This window comes from Elephantulus edwardii, unplaced genomic scaffold (genome assembly GCF_000299155.1).
Source record: "Elephantulus edwardii isolate Elephantulus edwardi_28Jun2011 unplaced genomic scaffold, EleEdw1.0 scaffold00086, whole genome shotgun sequence".
Lineage (NCBI taxonomy): Eukaryota > Metazoa > Chordata > Mammalia > Macroscelidea > Macroscelididae > Elephantulus > Elephantulus edwardii.
Genome location: NW_006399836.1, coordinates 8,335,393 through 8,359,858, shown reverse-complemented (window position 1 = coordinate 8,359,858; position 24,466 = coordinate 8,335,393). Strand labels below are relative to the sequence as shown.

The window sequence follows — 24,466 nt, the reverse complement described above, 5'->3', positions numbered from 1 at the left end:
TGTGCATACGTGGACATGAGGGCTGCAGACATTGAGTTCTAGGATGGGAAGGTAAGTGACAGGGTGGGCACTGGTCTCCAACAGGCAGTTAATTAAGCACTAAGAACCCCGGGAAGATGTCAACAAGGGCCCAGCAACCAGGCTGACTCACCGTCCTGGGACACTCACAGCTCTCCAAAGTCACACACCCACACACAGCTGCAGTCCCCTACGGAACTTCATGGCCAGCCCAGAGTCTCGTGCTCTCAGATCAGGGCAGGCGCCCCCTTTGTGGTCCGACTTGATGCTGGAACCTTGGTGTTACTGCTGGAGTTCCAGAGGTCTAAGCACCCCAAGCTCTCCACACAGGCTGAGAGCAGGATGCAAGGGGGACAATGTGACATTGCACACACCTTCTGTGTCATCTTCAAAAGAGAACTTGAGCGATTTGTAGGCCACACAGTCCAACTGCCTGGTCAAATAATGATATAACAAACAAGTGTGACGTCACTGGACCCACTGCCACACGGCAGGCACTTTAGCCCTGTCACTGGTGACCTCTGAAGATCTCCTACTTCTCACTGCCAACATCTCTGCATCTGGGAACCAGTCTGGTAACAGCCCCTGGCCGGGGTGCATCGTGCACCAGCTCCATGCTCAGCTGTGGGGTGAAGGCCAGGGCCATGCTCACCATTGGCAGAGGCAGTCATGAGATCAGGAGTGTCCTGGGGCCCCCATGGCGTGTGTGCGCACGCACGTGTGCAGCAGACAGGAGGGTGTCCGCTTCACTGGTGTCCTGTGGTCATCACACAGGACCATCTGCTCTGAGTTGAGTCCCACTGACCGCCAAGTTGGAACGGAAATGGGTGGGGCAGGCAGAGCAGGGGCAGCGGGAGAGGCTCCAGCGTGGGTTTCTGAAACTCATGGTCCAAACCGAGGCCTCTCTGGCTGGTTCTCGAGGGGCGTCTTCATGTTGCTGCTGGGAGTGACCATCCGCTCCGGGGACTGGAGAGACGAGGCCACGCAAGTGACCATGCCTGGATCAGTGCCCAGTGGTGAAGTGACCAATGAAAGGAAGGTGGGTGCCAGCCTGAACCCCATTCCCTTCAGGGCCTCTTGTTGGTCTTGATTTTCAAGCTCCAAATCCCACCAATTTTACTGTTGTTTTGTACCATGGAGTTGAAGGCAACCTTCCAGAAGGTTTTCAGAGGCAGTAAATTACACAGCAACAGACAGCTATCTTACTCCTGCCGAGGAGCTGGAGAATTCAAACCACACGCTTTCAGGTGTGCAGCGCAGTCCCTCACCACGGGCCACCAGAGCCCTGTGGCCAGCTTCACGTGTCACCACTTCCTCCTCTTCAGGGGTAAGTCACCAAAGGAGTCTGGGTCTCGCTGGAGCAGGCCATCACTTCCCTAGACAGAGGGTCCGCCTGAGTTCCCTTTAACACCTCGAGTTCCCTTCGACACCCCCACTTACGCAGTCTTGGCTTTTCACGTCATCATGCCCTGACTGGAAAGCTGCCTGCAAACTGTCAACAGGACCCTCCCATTCACTGCGCCTCCCAGCTCTTTATCTGTCTTCCTCCAGTTTCTTTGGTTGGTTGGTCTGAGCTGCTCTTTCATGATTCCCTCTACTCCAGAACCCACGTCTGGTACCTCTGTTCTCAGGTGTCTTTGTCGTAGAGTCTGAGCTGTCACCTGTCCAGGCTGCCATCTTACCTCTCTCTCTTCTGCTTCTGGATGGAAAAATCCCAGCCCTTCCCACTGATCAAAACCCCATCTATCCTCCCCAAACAAGTTCTTCCCTGCAATGCTGGGGGAGCAGCACATGGGTACATCCTCGGGATTGCCAAGGAGCTTCTCTTTGAACCCAACAGTCATCCTGTGAAGATCGGCTTGAGCAGACGAGGCTATTTCAGCAATGTGTTATGGAAACAATGAAAACATCCATCCGCAAACGACTGACACACCCTCACAGTGGGACTCTGAGTCACTGAAGAACAACTGGGGAGCTCTCTGCACCCCAACATGCACTGAGCACCATGATTACGGTTAAGTGGAAAAAGCAAAGTTCAGATCTATTTATCTGGTGTGCTACCAATTGTCATCAAACAAACACGCCGTGCTGAACTCTGCGTATCTGGCATACGACGGGACGTTTGACAAACAGGCCGTGTACATATTTGTTCAGTTAGAAGGCAGCTCCGACGCGATCCACAGGCCGCGCCCGGCAACAGGGAGCGGACTCTGGCAAACTTCAAGGTGGATGCTGCGGAGACAAGACCGGAGAGGCCCTCTAACCATGTCCGCTGCCGGTCTGCGACAAGGTTCCGCCAGGCTACAGCATGTGAGGCGGACGGCCGCTTCACTTGAGAAGCAGGAACCCGGAAATCCTGCTGTGAGTGGAAATGGCACAGCTCTCCTGAAAACTAAGATGCAATAAGACCTTCTGATGCAGGAATTCCATTTTGGAAGATGGTCCCTAAAGGAATAATCACTACGTGAGCTTTTGGCAAAAGGCTGTTCTGTGTGTTGTGATGCACCAGAGTGAAAATGCAGAGAATCTGAATGGCAACCCGAGGAAGTACAACAGGTAAACCAGGTGCCTCACCTCCCTCCAGCTGGAAACGTATGGACGTAAGAGTTGTATACCACTGACCAGGATGTACGTACATAACCCGATAGGGCCAGTAATAGCAAACGTGGGCCTGCCTATCAGTGGAGACACAAGCAGACAGACAGACAGACAGACAGACAGACAGGACTAATGGAAGTCGGCGAGTGAAAGGGACCACATCTATGACCATGCACAAATTTGGGGATCATACTTCAACATGGTTGTTGTTGTGTTGTTGTTAGGTGCCATCTAGTCGTAGACGACTCATAGCGACCTTATGAACACAAGGCCCGAGCACTGTTCATAGAGTTTCCAGAGGCAAGCCATTTCAGAAGTGGATGCCATTCCTGCTTCCAGGCTTGTTTTAATCGGGGAGTTCCACCAAACACTGTCCACCATGGATAACCATTATCACATTTGACACATCAGTGTCACAGTGTTCAGCATCACAGCAACGACGAGTTATCTCTGTACAGCAAGTGGACAGATAAGTTATACCACCTTGGGCTTGGTGGCCTAGTGGTAAGAAGCTGTGCAGCAATCTCGAAGGTACATAGTTTGAATCCACCAGCTGCTCCAATGGAGAAGGATGGGCAATCTCCTCCGGTGCAATTTACTGCCTCTGAAAACCTGCTGGAGGGTCAGCAATGGGTCGGTTCTGACTTGACAGTACTGAACAATAATAACAGTTACACATGAGTATCTGTATGTGCTACAAATATACCCGTGTATATGGCACATCCAATGGGGACAATGCCATGTAAAAAGTAAAAAAAAAAATCATACCACCAAAACAAAACCACAGAAAAGGAGAAAACTCAAATTGATCGAAATTTATCAAACTGACTGAAAAGCAAGCAAGCTAGAGAAAAAGAAACAGACCCAAATAGGTTGATATATTGTTGTTGTGATGTGTCATCAAGTCATCTGCAACTCATAGTGACCCTCTGTACATTAGCTCTGAGCCCTGCCCTACCCTGAGCCAATACCATCGTCTCTAACAGACCTAATCCCATTGCTCCAGTCACTGAGTCAATCCAGCTAATCCTGGGTCTTTCTCTCCTGTGCTGTCCCTCTAAGCATAATGTCCCCCTCCAAGCAGTGGTCCTTCCTGGCCCTGTGTCCAAAATATGTGAGATGGAGCCTCACAATCTTTGCCTCCAGGGAGCAAATGGATTTCACCCTCTCTAGGACAGACCTGTTTGTTCTTCTGGCAGTCCACAGTATGTTCAACACTCGTCCAGCACCACAACTCAAAGGCACTGATCATTCTGGTATCACCCTTAGTTATTTTCCAGCTCTTGGATGCACAGCAAGTAACTGTGAAGATCATGACCTGGATCAGGTGCACCTTAGTCTCCAGACTGACATCTTTGCTCTTCAGGACTCTAGAGAGGTCTCTGACAGAAGACTTTCCCCAAAGCAATTATACAATAATAACTGCTGTTGTTACAAAGAACTGATGTTAGTCATAGAACAGACTTTAGGGGTTTTTTTTGTTCATAGGGTCACTATGAGTCATATTTGACCCAACAACACTTAACTGCAAAGTGAGACTAGTGTTGTTCTATTTTGGAGGAACATTCTTCTACTTTGTACATCAGTCTTTGTCAATTTGCTGTACTGAGGCAATCTGGGTTTGCTGTGATGCTCAACCTTGTGCCATTGGGGTGTCAAATACCATAATGATTTCCCAATGTGGACAGTGTTTGGTTGAGCTCCCAGTTGTAAAACAGGTTTGGAAGCAGGAATGGCATCCACTTCCTAAACCATACGCCTACGGAAACTCTATGAATTTTGAGAAATGATGATAGTTGTGCCATCGAATCAACTCACAGCAACTCTACGAACAAAAGATCTGTGCCCTGTTCTATCCTGTGCCATCCTCACACTTCCTGACATACAAGAGCCCATTGCAATCACCGTGTCAATCCACCTGGTTGAGGGTCTTCCTCTCCTTCACTGACCCTCCACCCAGACCAGCCATATCCACTCACAGGTAAACCATACGAGGTTCTCAGACAGAATCAATCTGCCAAGTCAAATTTAATGAGTTAGTTGTTACTCTGTAGGAGGAAAAAAAAGGGTGATTCCCAGCCCCCACCCCCCCATCTGGGAGGACAGAGAATTCTTCTCAAAACTTGCCTCTGGACAATTCCCTTCTGTGCAATTTACAGACTCTGAAAACCCACAGGAGGGTCAGCTATGAGTTTTAACTTCATGGCAATGAGTTAAGATGAGTTGAGAAGAGTTTCTCTTCATAATAAACATTCCTGTCATCAGAAAAACATTAAAATTTAAATAGATATACACACAACAGATATATGCACACCATGACGCAGTATTAAATAGCAGTCACAAAACACATAAGAGAGACACAATGAGTGAAAAAATCCGAGTTGTTGTTTTGAGTTGCCATCAAGTTGGTCTGACCCCCAGCGACCTTGAAGCTCCGTACAGAGGCAACCTCCCAATCTCACCAGAGTCTGAACCATCGTGGCAACACGGCTTCTGGACGGCGTTCCTCTTTCTGATCCTCCACTTCAGCAAGCACGGTATCTTTTCCCAGGGACTGGTCCCTCCTTGTAACAGGTCCGAAGGTGTGTGACACAAGGTCTCACCACACCTGCCTGTAAGGATTTCTTCCAAGGCTGATTGGCTTTCTTCTTCTGACAGTCCATGGGGGAGCCCATATTCCTGACTAGCACCACAGTCCACAGCATCAACTCATCCTCAGTTGTCCTGATGCATCATCCAGCTTCTGAATGTGCATGAAGCACACCTTAGGCCTCAAAGTGACGTCTTTGAGCATTTTAAAGAAGCTTTTGGTAGTCGATTAGTCCAGTGCAATATGATGTGTGATTTATTAACTGCTGCCTTCCTGGGAATTCACTGTGCATCCAAGTAAAACAAAATCCTTGACAACTTCCATCTTTTCTCCATTTATCAAGTTACTTACTGGTCCAGCTGTGAGGATTTCTGTTTTGTAGACGTTGAAGACTAATCCATAAGAAAGGCTATGTATGTGGTCTTGAAGCTTCATCATTAAGTGCTGCCAGTTCTGTTCACCTGTAGCAAGCCAAGGCTGAGTTTTCTGCAGGCTGTTAAAGAGTTTCCTAATCCTGATGCCTCATTCTTCTTTAAGCAGCCTGTTTCTCCAATTATTTGCTCAATATACGTACTGAACAGTTAGGGAGAAAGGATAAAACCTTGCTTGCCCTTTCTTCATTTAAAACCATGCAGTTTCTCCTAAGTCTGTTTGAACTATTTCTTCTTTGTCCATGTACATATTCCTCAGGACCACACCGTGTGCCCTGGAATTCTTATCCTCCCTTATTAACCGTCGTCTGTTAAGATCCACACATTTAAATGCCAGTGCAGAGTCAATTAAACACAGATCAACTTCTCGTCTGGTATTCTCTGCTTTCAGCCATGATATTCCTCGTTCTATGGCCTCTTCTGAATAAAGCGTGAATTTCTGACAATTTTATTTATTGGTGTAACCATCTCTGAATTATACTCAACAAGATTTTACTTGAGGGTATTAAAGACAGTGTTCAACAACCAGATTTCAATACATTTCTCTTAGTAACTGATACAGGAAAAAGGCACATACTTGGTAAAGACAGAGAAGATCGAAGCAACATTTCTAGCCACCTGACTTAATGGTCACAGACAGGCCTGGTATCTGTGTTCTTCTAAATTATTCACACACCATTTACAAAACCTGACAGCAGTGGGCGTCAAGCCAAGTCTCAACAAATTTTGAAGGAATTAAATCATACAGAGGTGTCCTTCTGGTGCAATGGGTAAGCACTTGGCTATTAACTTAAAGGTCAGTGATTCAAGCCCACCAGTCGCTCTCATCTCACAAGGATTACAGCCTGCAAATGCCGATAAGGCAGCTCTACTCTGGACATGGAATTGTTATGAATGGAAGATCTGCTAGATGGCAAAAGGTTTTTGAAAATCACACAGAACATGTCCACAGTGCAACGTACAACAAAAAGCTAACGGGAATCCTGTCCATTCACAAACCGAGAAATGCATCTCCAGTAACTTAAAAGTGAAACTACGATGAAAATTAGAAACAATTTCTAACTATTGACAATAAACACAATTATGGCACAGAATGAAACCACTACACAGGCTTAGAACTGAAAGAGGAGAAAGGCTGAAAATTTCTATTCGAAGAGTTTTTCAGACATCAAATAATCCTAAAGAAAGTATAAGAAGAAATACAGAGCAGAAAATAATTCAACAGAAGACAAGTATGTAATGTTGCTGTTAGGTGCCAGTGAGCTCAGAGTCAGAGTGGTCCTATGAACATAGACTCCCTGCCCTGTCCGGAGCCAACACACAATCTCCACCACGTTCATGTCCACTGTTAGGTCACTGTCAACCCATCTCATTGAAGGTGCTCCACTCTTTCACTGACCCTTCACTTCTCCAAGAAAACATGCAACATACAAGACTGATAGACTCTAAAGTTGTTTTACTGGAAAGCTAAACCAAACAAACCAGACCAGGAGCTCTGGAGTCAGTCAGTGCTGATCTAGGGCTGACACGGCATGACGTACCATCATAAACCCCTGTGAGCAGGCAGATGGAGGAGGAGGTGTGAAAGATGAAGAATATAAAAACGCACCATTAAGAGATAACAAGGGAAGTTTTTAAACAACTCTATTCCAGCACATTTGAAGATTTAATTAGAGAAAATGGAAAAATCCTTAGAAAGACATTCCAAAATAAAAACGAACGAAAAAATAATTTTAGAAACCCCACATCCTCTTGTAACCTGATAAAGAACTTGATGTCATTGTGGAGAATCTTCCTACAGCACAGCCTCCAGGCCCACAGCCTCATGGCGAGTTCTCGACTAGATCCCTGAGGAAGAAATCGAGGATGGGGGACTACCTCTTCCTGAAAACAAGAGGCAACACCTGCTCCCCACTGCTGCAGTCACATATCAATCTGACATGCTGGGGTGGGGTGTCTCTCTCTTGGTCGCTGGCTTTCCACTTTACCAAGCATGCTGGCCTTCTCCAGGGACCGGCCACTCCTATCCACAGGCCCCAACGAAGCCCGACCAACCTCCCTGCCAAGGTGCACTCTGCGTGTACCCCTTTCACGACTCCCCAGACTTTATGTGCGATGCTCCACCAACATCGCGATTCATAGGCTTCAATTCTTCACTCTCCTGCTCTGCTCTCCTCCTGAGCGCATCCAGGGTGGCTGCGAGCATCCTGGCTCGGCTCACTGCACCTTGTAGTGGCTGCTGTTCTGCACCACTCAGCTGGAACAGAAATCGTGGCCTATCCTGCGCCACTGCCACATCTTCACCGGGTCAAGTCCACTGTTACAGTCACTGTCAATTCATCTCATCGAGGGTCTTCCCCTCTCTCACCCACCCTCCAGTGGGTTTTCAGAGGCTCTAAGTGACACAGGAGAGTGCCCAGCTTTTCCCCACAGAGTGGCTGGTGAATTCGAACCACATGCCATTGAGTTTTCAGCACAACTCCTTACCACTAAGCCACCAGAGCGCCCTTTCATAGCTGGACACGAGCTCACAGGGGCTCAGGAGCACACAGGAGAAACAAGTCTCCCAGCAAGAAGGTATGTGTGGCATCAAGTGGTCCAGCCACTTCATGCCGAGAACGCTTCTCCCAGTCAGGAAGAGCATGGTCAGTTCCTGCAGGCTGAGGCAGGCCCTGACCAGTCCTGTCCGGTCCCTGGCTGCAGTGGGCTCAGTTCTGACGGAGAACGGATCACGGGCTCAGTGAGAGGCAGGCCAGGACTCAGGCCTCCAGGTCCTCCCGCACAGAGCTTTGCCTTCCAGACAAACCAACCCACCTCCTCCCCACTCTGCCTGTGACCCCTGTAGGATCAGAAGATCTGTGGTCACAGGGTCACCCTGCTCCTCCCCCTTCTGGTGAACATTACCTACATGATGGGCACAGTAACCCCTCCACTGCCAGGTTGGGGAGGCCTCCAGGGAGCTAGTGGTTGGACTGGGTAGCCCCAAGACATGTGATGCAATCTCAAACCCTACACCTAGAGTTGTTGTTGTTATGTGCCATCGAGTCGTTGCGACTCATAGCGACCCTATGTACAAGAGCTCTAAAGCTGCTCTATCCTGTGCTAACCCAGCCATCCCAAATGCACTTATTCTCACTGCTCCAGTCACAGAATCGATCCATCTCATCAAGGGTCTTCCTCTCCTGCTCCGCCCCTCCACTCTCCCAAACATGATGTCCCTCTCCAAGGACCAGTCCCTCCTTGCAACATGCCCAAAGTATGTCAGACGAAACTTCAGAATCTTTGACTCCAAGGAGCATTCCGGCTTCACCTTCTCCAGGACAAACCTGTTTGTTCTAGCAGTCCATGGTATATTCAACACTTTTCTTCAGCACCACAGCTCAAAGGCATCAATTCTCTTTCTAGCAACTCTATTCACTGTCCAACTCTCTGATGCATAGAACGTAATTGTGAAGACTATAACCCGGATCAGGCACACCTTAGTCTCCAGTCTGACGTTGTTGCTCTTCAGTACTCTTGAGAGGTCCCTCACAGCTGACTTCCCCAATGCAATTCGTTTCTTGATTTCCTGGTTGCTGTTACCAAGAGTGTTGACTGTGGAACCAAGCAAACTAAAACTATTAACTATCTCAATCTCTTCGCTATCCATACTGATATTGCCAATTGGCCCAGTGGTGAGAATCTTTGTTTTCTTGATGTTGAGCTTCAATCCCTATAGGAGGCTGTAGTCCTTGACTTTCTGCAGCAAGCGCTTCAGGTCCTCCTCAGTTTCAGCAAGGAGGGTTGTGTCATCTGCATTAACGCAGATTGTTGATGACTCTTCCACCAATCCTGATGCCACATTCCTTTTTGTACACCCAATGTCTCGGATGATCTGTTCTGCATACAGACTGAAAAGTTACGAAGACAGAATACATCCCTGACGGATCCCCTTCTTGATTTTGAACCATGCAGTGTCTCCTTGCTCTGTTCTGACACCTAGAGTATATTCCTATATTTAGGATACAGGTGTGACAGCTGAGCCAACCTAGACCTGGAGGGCAGGGCTCTACCTAGGACACAGGTGTAATGGCTCCAACAACCCAAACCTAGAGCACTTAGGTCTCTACCTAGGACACAGGTGTGATGGCTCTGACAACCAAAACTTAGAGCACAGGACACAGGTGTGATGGCTCCGACACCCCAAACCTAGAGCATATAGGGCTCTACCTAGGACACAGGTGTGACGGCTCCGACAACCCAAACCTAGCGGGAAGCAGATATCAACTTAGGGTACAGGTGTGACGGCTCAGAGCACCCAAACCTGGAGTGGAGGTAGGGCAGAGGGGTGAGAGCTCAGGCTGTGGGATCCCATCTGGGACGAGGTTTCCTCTGCCATGTTCCTAGTTGCCGTCAGTGTAGAGTGTGTCCTAAACCTCATCTCCTCTAAATAATAAGGAGCAGATCAGACGCACAGGAACTGCCAGAATATGAAGCTGAGGAAGACGAGTACCCCATGAGGATGACCAAGGCTAATGGGGCCACCAGGCCGTGCCCCTCTGTGTCTCTGAGCGCCCCCAGGTAGGAGGAGCACCTGCTTACCCCCCGGGATGAGGGTGAAGCTGCTCACTCCCTGCTTTAATCAGACCTCCCCACCTCGTGCCCTGGGAACAACCCCCCAGAACATAGTCAGGGGCCAAGGGTGAGGTCGGCTGCAGGCTTACTTGGGGTTCTTGATGTCCGTCATCTTGGTGTGCTCGCCAAACTCCCGCTTCAGAAACTCCTCCAGGGGCCCCGACTCATAGGGCCGCGAGCCCCGGAACACCTCGTCCTTCATGCGGAAGTACACGCCACGCATGTAGGCCATGGACTTGTCTAGGACACAGTGGTCAGTGGTCAGCGACGACTCCCAGAGGGCCAGCAGGGGTCCACTCCAGAGGGGACACTAACCAAGTGGCAACTTCTGCACCTTCCCTCTCGGGCAAAACCCAACAACCAGTGTGCTGTGCACTGGGCTCTTTCATTACTGTAGTAAAAGACACAAACCGTAAAATCTGCCCTTTTCAACAGCACCCGTCAGTGGCACAGGCTCTGTGTACCAGGGACACTTCTGAAACAGATGCTCCATGCTCATTAAACATGGCCTTTCATTTGGTCTTATTCTTATAGTCAGTCCTGACCTGAACGTTATAAACCCCAGGCTGCATGAAAGCTGGGCCACTGTCTGTCCGTCCGTCAGAGTGAACAAGGAACAGCCCTGACCTCTCAGAGTACATGGAATGAAACTGGTAGAGTCACAGGGACAGAGAGAAGGTGATATGTCTCTGGGTCAGAGCTGTGTTGGGGTGGTGGAGGCGAGGAGACACCACAGGTTTGGGAAAAGGGATTCCTGTCCACGGGAGAAGCCGGCCTCTGACTTACCCCTTCAGAGTTCTCTGTAGTCTAAAGATGGGGAAGAAATGTCCCCTGAGGAAGAAAGTGGCTCTTTGCTGAGAGGCTGAGGCTCCCTGCTTCTCTCTCAGTGGCCTGAGGACGGTGGGGACAGAGTCCAGGGAAAGGTGCCAGGAAGTGAGTGCTGTGGGGACAGTGCTGGGTGGACAGTCCTGGCTCTGCCCTGACCCACTGGATCCCGACTCTCTGGTCCTCAGTTTCCCTGTCAGGTGGTCACACTCTTCTCACCTCACAGGGCTGATGAGAATCACCAAAATGGAGTGCAATGCCTGTGGGTCAAGTGTCGCAGACTGGCTGCCGTCTGCCGTCAAGTCGGACAGACGCCTGGCTGACCCTCCAGCGGGTTTTCAGTCAGTAGACTGCACCGGAGGAGCCTGCCCACCTTTCCCCATGGAGCAGCTGGTGGATTCCAATCACATGCCCTTCTCTGGGTCGGCAGTGAAGCGGCTTAGCCCTGGGCCACCCCGGCTCCCTCCACGATGAGAGTCTTAAGCTAGTCACAGATCAGTGAGCCCTTTGAGCCCTTTCCCCGGAGCCCTGGGGCCCTCTGCTCAGCAGCTCCCTGGCTGTGGGTCAGGCTCCTCCCCATACTGTCAAGGAAACACCTATCTTCCCCACCTCGGCACCCCTTAACTCAGCCCTGCTCCCCAGCACCCTGCACAGGCCTGGCCCACAGGTTGTTTTCTGGACCGTGGACACGGAGGCTCTGGCCCTGATGGGGCCTTAGACAGCATAAAATGCAACCTGCGCTGGCGGGACTCTCCAGTCATCGGTGCTGAGGCCGCAGACAATTCCCACCTGGGTGGTGACCGGCCTCTGGGTGGTGACCGGCCGCAAGGGGTGCTGGGAGCCTCTCTGGCATCCCATGCCCGCACAAGGCCCCACCTGAGGCAGACACTGGCCTGTCCACAAGACTGTCCAGTTTGCATGGGGTCTCCTCAGCCTTCACACAGCTGGGGGGTGGGGGGATGCAGCCTGTGGCAAGTTCTGGGACTTAGGTTCTGGCCTGAGCAGACCCACTGAAGAGCCTTTAGGGTCACCATGTCCCTAACCTGCAAGCAAACTGAAGGAGGAGGACCAGGGCTCGTACACTCTGGGACTTGAGGCTCCTGGGTCCTGAGGCCACCACCCTCTGCCACTAGGATGGCTTCTTTGTTCTGGCAGGTGTTAGGACCCTGGGGCGCCTGTCCTGCCAGGGTGCAGGGAGGGGAGCGGGCAACCAAGAGAAAATGGTTCACTCGGCAGAAATCCGTGGCAGTGGTGGCTTGAAGTCCTCAAGAAGGCAAATGGGTAAGTGGCGATCTACTAGCTGAAACGGTGGTGATTCAAACCCACCCTGAAGAGCCTCGGAAGAAGGGCCTGGTGACCTGCTTCCTAAAGGCTCCAGAGCCCCAGAGGGCAGCTCTGCTCTGCACAGGGGTCAGCACTGGCTCAAAGCGACCATCAGCAGGACACACAGTGCAGTCCGTGTTGCTGAAATGTCCACGCAGGACTGGCACGTGGTTTGGTGTGGGTACGTTCACCAGTTTATAAAGAAGTGCTTTCCACGCTAAAAGAAGGCGCAGTGACGTTCTGGCCTCTGAGGCAGGCCCTCTCCTTCCCGCCGCAGCCCCACACCCTCGCTGCCTTCCTACACACGCCAGGCTTGTGTCTTATGGCCTCTGTTGCAAAGTTCTGAAAGCAAACCTGACCTTGTTTGAGGACAGGCCTCACCCCGCCCCGGCCGACTGGCCGACCCCCGGGGGCTGTCCTCACTGTGCAGAATGGCCAGGGCCAGGATGCCCCCTGTGCTGGTCCCGGCCACCCAGTCGAAGAGGTCCTTGGAGGAGATGCCCGAGGCCTTCTCGATGGCGATGAGGAGCTGAATGATGACCAGGCCTTTCACGCCCCCTCCGTCCAGGCACAGCAGGTGGTCATGGCTGGGGTGGGGGGACACAGGCAGGAGACAAGAGAGGCCGTTACAGCCTTGGGAATGGTCAGCACGTCACACTGTCCCCTCACTCAGGAAACGGCCCCAGGGCGCAGCACCATAGCATACAGACGGTGTGAAACCAGGTAAGGCCCTGCCCTCACAGAGCTCACATACTGCTGGGGAGTCAGGAGTCCTGTTACAGATCAAACTGTGCCCCCTAAAGTATGGACTCTAAGTCCTAAAACCTCTATGCGGATGTCATCCCTTTGGGGAACAGGACTCTCTGGGTTATGAGGTCATATCCATACAGGGTAGGTCATCTCTGAGCTATAAAGAGAGCAGGTCAGGCCCAAGGAGGCCAGGAAGCTTCTGTGGGGAAGACAAGTGCCACCTGAAGATCCTCAGAGACCTGAGGAAGAGAAGCTGAAAAGGATCAAGGACGTTCCCCACAACTGAGAGAAAGCCTTCCCCTAGGGCTAGTGCCTCAACCTGGACTTCCAGCCTCCCAGGCTACGGGTGTTCCTGTCAAACAGTCCACGGAGAGCCGTGCTGTTAACCCAAAGGGGAGCCTCTGACAATGTGAATCCACAAGTCAGTCGCTCCACAGGAGAAAGATGGGCCACTTTCTGCATGTGACCTGTGGCCTCAGAAACTGAGCAGAGGGTCAGCGATGTGCTGGTTCCAACTCAATGGGAATGAATGAATGAATGAATGAGTGCTCCAGAGTGAGAAAGGACGTGTCTGGTTACTGAAGGCACCCACCGCACTCATGTGTCTCCACAGGCCCAGACAGCTCAGTCAGCTGGCCGTTGCTTACGCTGAGTCAGAACCCACCCACAGCTGACCCTCCAGCGGGTGTTCAGAGGCAGTAAACTGCAGAGCAGGAGACTGCCCATCCTTCTGAGAGCAGCTGCTGGATTTGAACTGTCAGTCTTTGGTATTGCAGTGCAGCTTCTTACCACCAGAGCTCAGTCAGGAATGAAGGGGAAAGATAGTAAATGGAGTGTGATAAGTATGAAAGGAAAACCAGGCAGGCCAGGAGAAAGGGAAATATGGGGGGGGGCTCACCCTGAGGTATCACCTCAGCCTGTCCCCCCATTCAAGAGGGGGCTCCCTGAGGACTGGACTTGAGTTAGGTCGTCCCAGCACCGGGCCTGGCCCCTATGAGACGCCTGATAAAAGCCTGTTGGAATGAAACAGGCCAGGGATGTGTTACAGATTGAACCGTCCTCTCAAAATACGTCTTGACATCCTGGCCTCTCTACCTATACACAAGAAACAGTGGTTATGTTAATGGGATCACATCTAAAAAGAACAACAACAAAATTCCAAGTACAACTGAGTTGATTCCGACTCAGCAATCCTGCAGGTCAGAGCAGAAGAGCCGCTGGAATGCCAAGGCTCTAAATCTTCACAGAAGTGGGTGGCCATCTTTCTCCCAAAGAACGTCTGGTAGGCTAGAACCACAATCTTTTGGGGAACCGGTGAATGGTTAACCACTGCACCACTGGGGCTCTTTTCTACAATTAGGGTAAGTTTTAAATCCAGTAATTTTTTAGTTATAGGAAGAACAAAATAAAACACACATAAAGACACACACACAGAGACACTGGAGTCTCATTTAAGGCCAAAGAACATGACGAAATGCCCAGGGCTTCTGGCAAGGAGCCAAGAAAACAAAGCCTCACCCCTGCTCCAATGAATAGGCAACATTGTGAGAAGGGAGAAAAGACTGAAGTTGGTGATGATTTTGTTTTACTTGGATCTGTATCTACGCTCATGGTAGCAGAAGTCAAGAGTAGATAATGACCACTGCATCGGAAAGGATGAAAAAAATAACTGTTTAAAATGAATATATGATTAGGCATTGTACATACAACAGCCCAGAAAAAGAGCTGTATCACTGCAAAGAGGACTGGAGGAGGAAGGTAGGTAATTGTGCAGCAATGAATGAATATTTTCAAAAAAAGTGAGCTGGGGAAGAGGGAAGGGAGGGCGAGGAGGTAAAATGTGCAACAATGAATGAATTAAAATCTAACTTCTCTATAAATATTTGTTAAAATAACAAAGTAAAATTTTAAAAAAAGAAATCAGAAGAAAAGTCGCACTGGGGAAATCTGCTGTCAAGGACTTCTCTAAAGTACTAAAAAGCAAGGAAGTCAGATTAAAGACTAAGGGGCAACGGAGCTCTGGTGGCCTAGTGGCAAGAAGCAGTGCTAAAATCACAAAGACATGCGGTTCAAATCCACCAGATGATCCACTGGAGAAGGAGGGGCAATCTCCTCCTGTGCCAGTCAAACCTGATTCGATGATACACAACAACAACAAAGACTAAGGTGTACCTGATCCAAACTTGTGGCCCCCTCTGTATGTGAAAGTTGGATAATGAATGAATAAGGAGTGAAGAACAATCAATGCCTTTGGGGTGTGCTGTTGGAGAAGACTATGAAGTACCTCATGGGCTGTCAAAAGAACAAGGAAGTCTGTGGGTGACACTCCGTCTCATGCTCTGGGCATGCTCTCAGAGGAGGCCAGTCCTTGGGAAAAGGCCATCACGCAGGGAAAGGCGGAGGGTCAGAGAAAGAGTGGAGAGCCCCACTGAGGTGGACTGACAGCCACTACAACAACAGGCTCAAATATCTCCGAGACGATGAGGACGGTGCCAGACAGGGTAGGTGCGGACGTGTTGTGCATCGGGCCACTGTGAGTCACAGTCGACGTGGTGGCACATAACAGTAACACCTGTAAGGAAGGGACTGGCACTGCTGAGGGACTCACTGGAACTGGGAGCTTCCAGAACTGGGAGAAAGTAAATTTTGTTCTTTACAGCCACCACCTTGTGGTGTTGGTGCTACAGCACAAGAGGACACTCGGACAGGAAGGAAGGGCTGGAGCCGTACCGGTGGTTGGAGCACAGTGGTGGACGAGGCGCGGATGAGTCCTGTGGACTCTCCTCCCTCAGCCTGCCCCGTCACTCTCTCTCAAAACATCAGGCTCCCTGTTGACTCAGTCCCCGCTGTAGGAGACCTCAGCCCACCATGGCTCCTGGCCCTCACCCCACTTACTTTCGCCTCTCGCTCCGCACTGAGTTCGCGATGAAAGCTGGCTTCTTGGTCCGGGCTATGTGTGAGATGTCCTGCAGCTCTGTGGGGCACAGGGCAGGCGATGCTGGGCTGGGTTACTTCACCAGCCCACTGACCCCTGTCTGGTGCTGCAGGGAGGGGATTCCTCTGTCCCACCAGCTCAGGGTCCCCCCTCATTGTCTTCCTTCTGACCCACCCCATGTGTGTCTTGTTCAGGTCACAAAGTACTTCATGCTGCTTCAGGTAAGAATTATTATAGCTGAGGCTTCAGGGCCCACCGGACTTGTTGAGGGTCATCGAGCCACAGGGCAGGGGCAGGCCATCCTTCAGGGTTTAACCTTACGGATGGCAGGCATGGGATCCTAACCACTCTTCAGATGCCCCTCATCTCGATCCCAGGTCTGGAAACCCACAGGGCTTTCCTAAATTGGATCCACCCAGCCACTCTACCCACATTTCCTCATGCCTCAAGCCCACTCCTCATGCCCATCCAAGCCATATGCCCACCCCACATGGCCAGCTGACCCTCCTGACAAGCAGCCCAGCCCCCAGGTGCCTGGCCCAGCAGTGCCACTGATTCTGTTATCGCAGGCCTTCATGCCACTGGGCAGAGTCTAGTCTAGAAGCAGCAAGTAGCATGGCCGCAGTGGCCTGGCGTCCCCTCCCCAGGGCAGCAGCTTGAGCAGCAAGGCGTGAGCCGGAGCGGCCACAGCAGGAGAGTAGGGGATGGGTTGGAGGTGCTGAGAAAAATGGACAGCAAGAATGAGGGCAACAGCTAATCCTGGCCCAGCCGGGCCTTGCAGCCTCTTTGCCCAGGCAGGGCATTACCCACCGGACAGTGTGCCCCAGGCCCCGCCGTCCAGCCTGGCGTTGGGGACTGCCTGCCTGCAAAATTGAGATAAAAATGGGAGGTGGTGGAGACAGGACCTGGAGGGTTGGACAGGGGACAGAGAGAGCCAGGAGGACGGCTTATGACCACTAGCCATCTGCCTCCATCAAGTTCCAGGCTGAACTGGACCATCCTGAGTTGGTGCTGGTGTCTGCTTCCCCAGTGGTAACAAAGAATGTTGGCATGCCAAAGATGGGCTCCCTATGGCCCTGCTCTACGGACTGCATGCCCCGTCGGGCTCCTTGTGAAAGCCATTCCACAGTGGCACCCGAGAACCTTCCCTGCTCCTGGAGGATGTGGCCCTGGGCAGACAATGCCTGCAGTTCACCCAGTGGCCAGCAGGGGCGCTCAGGCCTCGGAACCCCACAATGTCAGAACTGGAGGCTGCTCTCCCCACAATCCTCACTGAGCTACCCGGGGAGACAAAGAGACAGTGAGAGGAGCCACCTGGGGTGTCACAGGAGTGCCCAGACTCTAGAGCAAGGCTGGGATGCCTCTCAGGGGCAGTGGGCAGCGATGAGTCCGGACATCAGACCTCTGAGATCGATGGCTCCCCAGCCCAGGGAGGCTGACAAGTCTCACCCCATCCTCCCGTGCTCCCCTTCACCCCAGCTGCTGGGAGGTGAAGTGGCCTACCTAGGTTGTTTAGGCTGATGGAAGGGGCCTGAGCTGTGTCCAGGGAGATGGGGTGCTGCGCTGCTGCGGAGCCCTGCTCCATGGGGACCCCTGGGATGAGGGGCAACTGGTAGTCGGCCCCTAAAGTTTTCAGCAGAGTTAAGAGCGTCCTCCTGGTGACAACTTGTCAAGGGGAGATGACATATCAGAAACGATGTCAGCATGCAGCTAGGAGGCCCTTCCCCTCTCCCCAATCGAATGGGCTGTGCTGACGCTGGTGTCAGATCCTGGGGAGCTTCCAGAAGCCACCAGGGAAAATTGAAGGAGGGACCAGTCTTGACTGGCCTTGTTATTTTGCAGACCACTTTCTTCTTTTCTATTCCAGTTGAGAAAGCACCCCGTCCTCTGGGTTTGCTGGTGGTGGTGCCATCGAGTTGACTATAATTCATGAGACCCCAGGAATAACTGGCCTGAAGCCTGCCCTGTTCTGACCCACCCTCATCGTCTCTGATAAAGCTCAAGCCCACTCTTGGTCACTGCGTCAGTCCACCTTGTGGTAGGCCTTCCTCCCTTTCTCGGATCCTCTCCCTTTCCCGGTGTCCTGTTTGGGGCTTCACCACCCCCTCAAAAATCGCTGCATGGACCGTCCATTTCAGAATTCTAAAGGAGCTATGGTGTCAGCCAGCGGGTCAAGGAGGGGTTAGGGTCACCTTTGTTTAAACAGAGGGGACAACAAAAAAAGATGCCACAGAGCACACAGCGTAATACACACTGTCTGCAGTAACCTCACAGCTCCCCAAGGACCCCCAAAGGGGGCGCCAGTCTCCTGGTGAGAGGGATTTGCGTTCTCTAGCTCTGACGCAAAGGCTCACCTGCCTGTGTGAGCAAAGGACACATGCGCACATGCTGAGTATATATACAGAGATGTGAACACGCTGAGTGCGTATATGAAAAAATGTACACACAGTATGTGTGTGTATACATACATGCACACATGTGTACATGCTATGTATATATATGTACAATACGCACATGCTACGTAGGTATACAGAAATGTGCACATGCTCTGAATGCATATATTTATATGCAAAAATGTGTGCAGTTTGTGTGTGTATAAACACACGTGTACACATGCCATGTATATAATGCATGAACAATGTGCACACGCTATATATATACAGTAATGTGCACACACTCTGTGTGCAAATATTTATCTGCAAAAATGGGCACACACAGTGTGTGTATATATATATACATGAGCACATGCTGTGTGTGTGTATATACATCCACAATGTGCACACACTCTGTGTGCAAATATTTATCTGCAAAAATGGGCACACAGTGTGTGTATATATACACATGTGCACGTGCTGTGTGTGTGTGTATATACATCCACAATGTGCACACGCTATGTGTGTGTGTATACATGTACACATGTGCACACGGGATGCATAAATGCAGATGTGTACATGTGTGTATATATGCATACATGTATACTCTGTGTGTGTATATACATGTAGGCATGCACACACACTGTGTATAAGCAGACATGCTGTGGGTGTGTATGTATACATATATATGTATATATATACATATATATGTATACACACACACACACATACAGAGATACTATGCACACACAGGCATGCACGCGGGCCATGCAGTGCAGTGCATGCACCCACCCAATGGCTGTACTTGGGGGTGGCCCCACCAGTGAACTCTCCAAGCAGGGATAAGGCAGTTTCTTGCTTGCCCTAGCCCCAGCCACGCTGGGAGTCCAGGCACCCTAGGGTGGGATGAGGGGCTGCCCAGAGGACACTGGCTTGGCAAAACCCTTGGTGGACCTCCTTGCCTGGACGGGAGCCCTGGCCCTGGAGAAGGAGCTGCGAGCACCCCCTCAAGGCCTCCCGGGTGTTCCCACCCACTCTGCACAGGCCACAGCTGGTGGGATAAGGACAGTGCTCCGGCACCTGATGGCTGGGGCCCCACCTTCCTCTTTCTTGACATCTGCTCCCACCTCTGCCCACACCCAAGCCTGTCCCAGAAAGCACAGCACATACGTTTGCTGATCTTGGAGGCTATGAAGGCAGGTGTCTCCCCAGCGTCATTTGGGGTGTCCACCTCGGCCCCAAAGACAATGAGGGCCTTGACCATCTCCACGTTGTCTGTCTGTTGAGAAAAGAATGAGATAAAAACGCAAAACAGCTCAGAGAAGTGAAGAGAAAAGGACTCCAGGCTGCCTGAACCAAGTAAGTGGGTTCCTACCCCGTGTGGGGGCCAGAGCCCTTGTCACATCTACACGGTTGCCCAGATATTCCAGAATTTCCATCTGGAGCTCTGAAACAGTCTTCAAACAGTACATGTGTAATTCTGAGAACCCAGGTGGAAACTGCACCACCCCCACCTCCACCCCACCTGCTCCAAGGAAGCAATGTTCTCTGATCCAGGAGCCATGTGGACACCGGAGGCTCAGCTGTTGACTTCCAGGAGTAGGAGTGGAAGGATAAGCAGGAAGGAAAGGCCACCTCCCTCTCCTGGCCAGAATGTCATTTCTAATTGGAAGCCGGGCACTGTCAGTAGCTTTGAATCCACTTCCCTCAACAAAGCCTTAACAATCTGGAGGCCAGGCTAGGCAGGCAGGAAGGGGCATGGTGTGGTCTCACTGTCACAGGAGCAGATGCAACATGGGGTGGCTGACTATGACTTCCACCCGCTTCACAGAAGTGACCTGTCCCCATCCAGAATATCCACAGCAGCAGCAGACAGCAGCTTGGTCAGACATGCCCACACGCTCCTGCACCACCTTCTACCATTCACTAGGTCTGAAGTCCGTTACAAGACTCGGGCTTTATTCACAGTTCTGGGGCTTATTAGGGAAATGGGCTGGGGAGATGAAGGGGCAAAGAATATCACCCAATGCAAGTTCAGGTTTCAGTTCAGCAAATCAGACCAGATTAACAGCAAGAGATGATAAGACAACTTCTCAGTCAGCCAAAGTCCAGGTTCAGTTCAGCAGCCCAAATGCAAGAAGCTTCTGATTTCCTCAATCATTCAGCAAACTTTTTCTCAGAGCGCTTATAAGTCAGCTTTTCCTTCAATCATTCAGCAAGCAAAACCTTTAACTGTGGTCTTTATCTCCAGGGTTCCTCTGGTTACACCTTGCCACGGTCTCTTCCCAGCAGTGCTCCAGTCTTTTCATAGTGATGTCACAGTCCCTCCACCACTGTCTCTCACAGTGTGGAAAGTGTTCTCTTATACTGGTTCCACAGCTGTTAACTGCAAGACCATGTGTCTGCAGTTAAGGTAGCTGGAGACCATGCCCCCAACAATGGGCGCTAATGGAATGGCTAGAAAAGCCAATTTTCAAGGGTCTGAAACCAATGGTCTAGACCTGTGGGGACCTAGACCTTGGCTGTGTTACCACCCTCCTCCTCTGCCCAGTTTGCTCGCCTAGAGAATGAAGGGGTGTGTCTGGAGAGGGCCTGTGTCAATACGGACTCACAGCAACCCCACGAGTGCAAAGCACAGCCATCCTGTAGGGTTTTTTAGAAGCAGTGCCAGGCCTGTTTTTCAGGGCATCATGAGGTAGGTTTGAACTACCAATCTTTAAGTTAGTAGACCAGAGCTTAACCATCTGCACTACACTGGAAGTCCGACTTGAACCAGTAGTCACACATTTTTTTTATTAGCTTTGATTTTCCCCCCCATTTATTCTCGTGTACCGTGGAATCGGATCTGACTGGCACAGGCTGCCCCTCTTTCTCCAGCGGAGCATCTGATGAATTTGAATCACAAACCTTCAAGATTGCAGTGCAGCTTCTTGCCACTAGGCCACCAGAGCTCCCTTTACCTTTGATTTTTATGGCTCTAAGTTTTCAATTTCAGGAAGTGACAGAACATTTCTTTCAAAATAAATTTGAGTTTGAAAGTAAGCCCACTTAAGACTGTTAAGTATATCATTATCATGGTGGTTCACAAACAGAACATTAAAGGTGAAGACAGTATGCAAGTGACTGAGACACGGAGTGTCTGTTTCAGAGGGTCTCTGAGGTCAAAAATCTTCTCCTCAAAGTTCTAAGATGCCATCGCCTTCTGCACTGTGTTAGCATTCACACAGTAAAGCAAAAGTGACGCCGGATGAAACCGCTGAGCATCTGCTACAATGCAACTCTGTGCTTCCAAAGCTAGTATTTATTGACCACGGGCTGGTTTGCCAGTCTGCACTAACATAAAAAAGAAATCCAATTGTCTAGTTCCCCTTAAGAATATCCTTAAAACACAAAGAGTGGGGGAGCTCTGGTGGCCTAGTGGCAAGGAGCTGCAACTACAATCCCAGAGGCGCACGGTTCGAATCCACCAGATGCTCTGCCGGGGAATGAGGGGCAGTCTCCTCCTGTACCAGTCAGATCTGATTTGACGGTACACTCACACAAAAATAATAAAATAAAATTTAAAAAAAAACCAACAACACAAAGAGCATGCTTTACTGACTCAAAGCCACCACCACAGAACCACGTCTATTTCGGGGACCTCGTCCCACAGGGTTTCCAAGGCGGAGTTCTTAGGGACGCAGACCCCCTCATCTTCCTACAGCAGGGCAGCTGGCCAGGTCAAACCATCAGCCTCTCAACTAGCAGTGAGCACTTAACACCTGGACCCATCTTTTTTATTATTCTGTGCCGTAAAACAGAGAATATGCATTGAAGTATTTATGTAGCATATGAAGGCAAGACGTCTGAAGAAGAGGCCCGTATTGTGGGTTAATAAGAATTATCTGGTGTTTTTCCTTGTAACATCAGTTTCACATGCAGGAATAACTGAGAGGCAATCTATGCTTACTCTCAAGAAGGAATGTCCTATGCAACCATTCTTGAAGGTAGTTTGGCCCCTCCTCAAAAGGCTGACCATAGAAATTCCATATGACTCAGCTAAGTGCATTTGAGATGGCTAGGTTGGCACAGGATAGACCAGCATTTAGAGCTCTTGTACATAGGGTCGCTATGAGTCGCAAGCGACTCGATGGCACATAACAAAAACAACAATTCCACTACTTGGAATATACCCTGGGAATATGAGAACTGAGGCACATACTGAGATTTGTACACTAATGTTCATAGCAACATTATTCAAGAACATGAAAACAGCCCAAACGTACAACCACAAATGAATGGATTGAGAAATTATGGTACATGCACACAATGGAATACTATGCAGCACACAGGAGCAATAACCTTGTAAATTATTACCTAACTTGGGAGAAACTGGAGAACATTATGCTGCATGAGTCCCACAAGGATAAATATTGTATAAGACTGTTACTGTAGAATGAGTATAAGGATCCAGGAGGGGTGGGAGAGGGTAGAAGCAGAGGGATGTGGATGTGCAGGTAGAAGGGGGGGATTCATCATTGGACTGTACAATTTGATTGGGGCGGGGTGAGAGAAATAGAATTTCTTCGAGTTTGTGGTGGTGGTGGTGTTATGTGCCATCGAGTCGCTTGCGACTCATAGCGACCCTATGTAAAACAGCCCTAAACTCTGCTCTGTCCTGTGCCAATTGCACCGTCTGATACACCCATCCCAATTATCCCAGTCACTGAATCAATCCACCTCATAGGGGGCCTTTCCCTCCTGCGCTGTCCCTCCACCCTACCAAGCATAATGTCCCTCTCCAAGGACCGGTCCCTCCTTACAACATGTCCAAAGTATGTTAGACGGAGCCTCAGAATCCTTGCCTCCAAGGAGCAGCCTGGTTTGACCCCTTCCAGGATGAATCTGTTTGTTTTCCTAGCAGTCCATGATACCCTCAATACTCTTCTCCAGCACCACAGCTCAAAGGCATCAATTCTCCTTCTATCATCCCTAGTCATTGTCCAGTTTTCTGATGTATAGCAAGTGATTGCAAAGACCATGGCCTGTATCAGACACACCTTAGTCTCCAGACTGACATCGTTGCTCTTCAGTATTTTGGAGAGTTCTCTGACAGCAGACTTTTCCAATGCAATTCATCTTTTAATTTCCTGGCTGTTGGTACCAAGAGTGTTGATTGTGGAGCCAAGCAAACTGAAGCTGTTAACAATTTCTATCTCTTCATCATCTATCATGATGCTGCCAACAGACCAGTGGTGAGAATCTTTGTTTTCTTTTTTATTTTTTTTCTTTGTTTTGTTGATGTTGAATTTCAATCCATATTGAAAGCTGCAATCTTTGACCTTCTGCAGCAAGCACTTCAGGTCCTTCTCAGTTTCAGCAAACACGGTTGTGTCATCAGCATAATGCAGATTGTTGATGAGTCTTCCTCCAATCCTGATGCCACATTTCTCTTCATAGAGCCCAGCCTCCTGGATAATCTGTTCTGCATATAGATTGAAAAGTATGGAGATAGGACAGTTTCTACCCCTAGTGGTAAGAAGATGCACTGCAATCCCAAAGGCGCTCAGTTCAAATCCACCAGCTGCTTCACTGGAAGATGGGCAGATTCCTCCTGTCCAATTAACTGCCTCTGAAAACATGCTGAAGGATAAGTCATGGGTCGGTTCTGACTTAATGGTGCACAACGATACAACCCACCAGAGGTAGAATGGTGAGGTTATCTGGTTCTGTAAAGATTTACAGCCTTGGAAACAATTAGTCCTAAGGCCTGGTGGACCATGGGACTCTCACCTCCCACAATGCTGAGATGAGAACTAGATGGTGCCCACTAGTGACTGCTCAGAAAGGGGTCACGCTGGAAGGTCCTCAAAGAACAGAACAAAAATGTGCAACAGAAGTCAAGATCACTTTAAAAAAAAATAAAATCAGGCTTACTGGGGAACCCGAGATTACAGCTCCAAGTTTGGAATCAAACTTACCCCCATTGCTCAATTTTCAGCTGTACAATAGAAAGGTCTATCTAAAGTGA

General features: G+C 50.1%; 1 protein-coding gene across 1 annotated transcript in view; it reads right to left on the bottom strand.

Annotated features, from left to right (window-relative positions):
* Nucleotides 1–24,466, bottom strand: part of PLA2G6 (phospholipase A2, group VI (cytosolic, calcium-independent)) — a 69,400-nt gene that overhangs the window by 6,539 nt on the left and 38,395 nt on the right. Inside the window, exons 7-11 of the mRNA XM_006890210.1 lie at nucleotides 19,627–19,735; nucleotides 17,588–17,749; nucleotides 16,045–16,123; nucleotides 12,823–12,986; nucleotides 10,341–10,491 (exon numbers count right to left, since the gene is read on the bottom strand). Coding sequence (XP_006890272.1) covers nucleotides 10,341–10,491; nucleotides 12,823–12,986; nucleotides 16,045–16,123; nucleotides 17,588–17,749; nucleotides 19,627–19,735 — 665 coding nt within the window. The remainder of the gene's footprint in view (nucleotides 1–10,340; nucleotides 10,492–12,822; nucleotides 12,987–16,044; nucleotides 16,124–17,587; nucleotides 17,750–19,626; nucleotides 19,736–24,466) is intronic.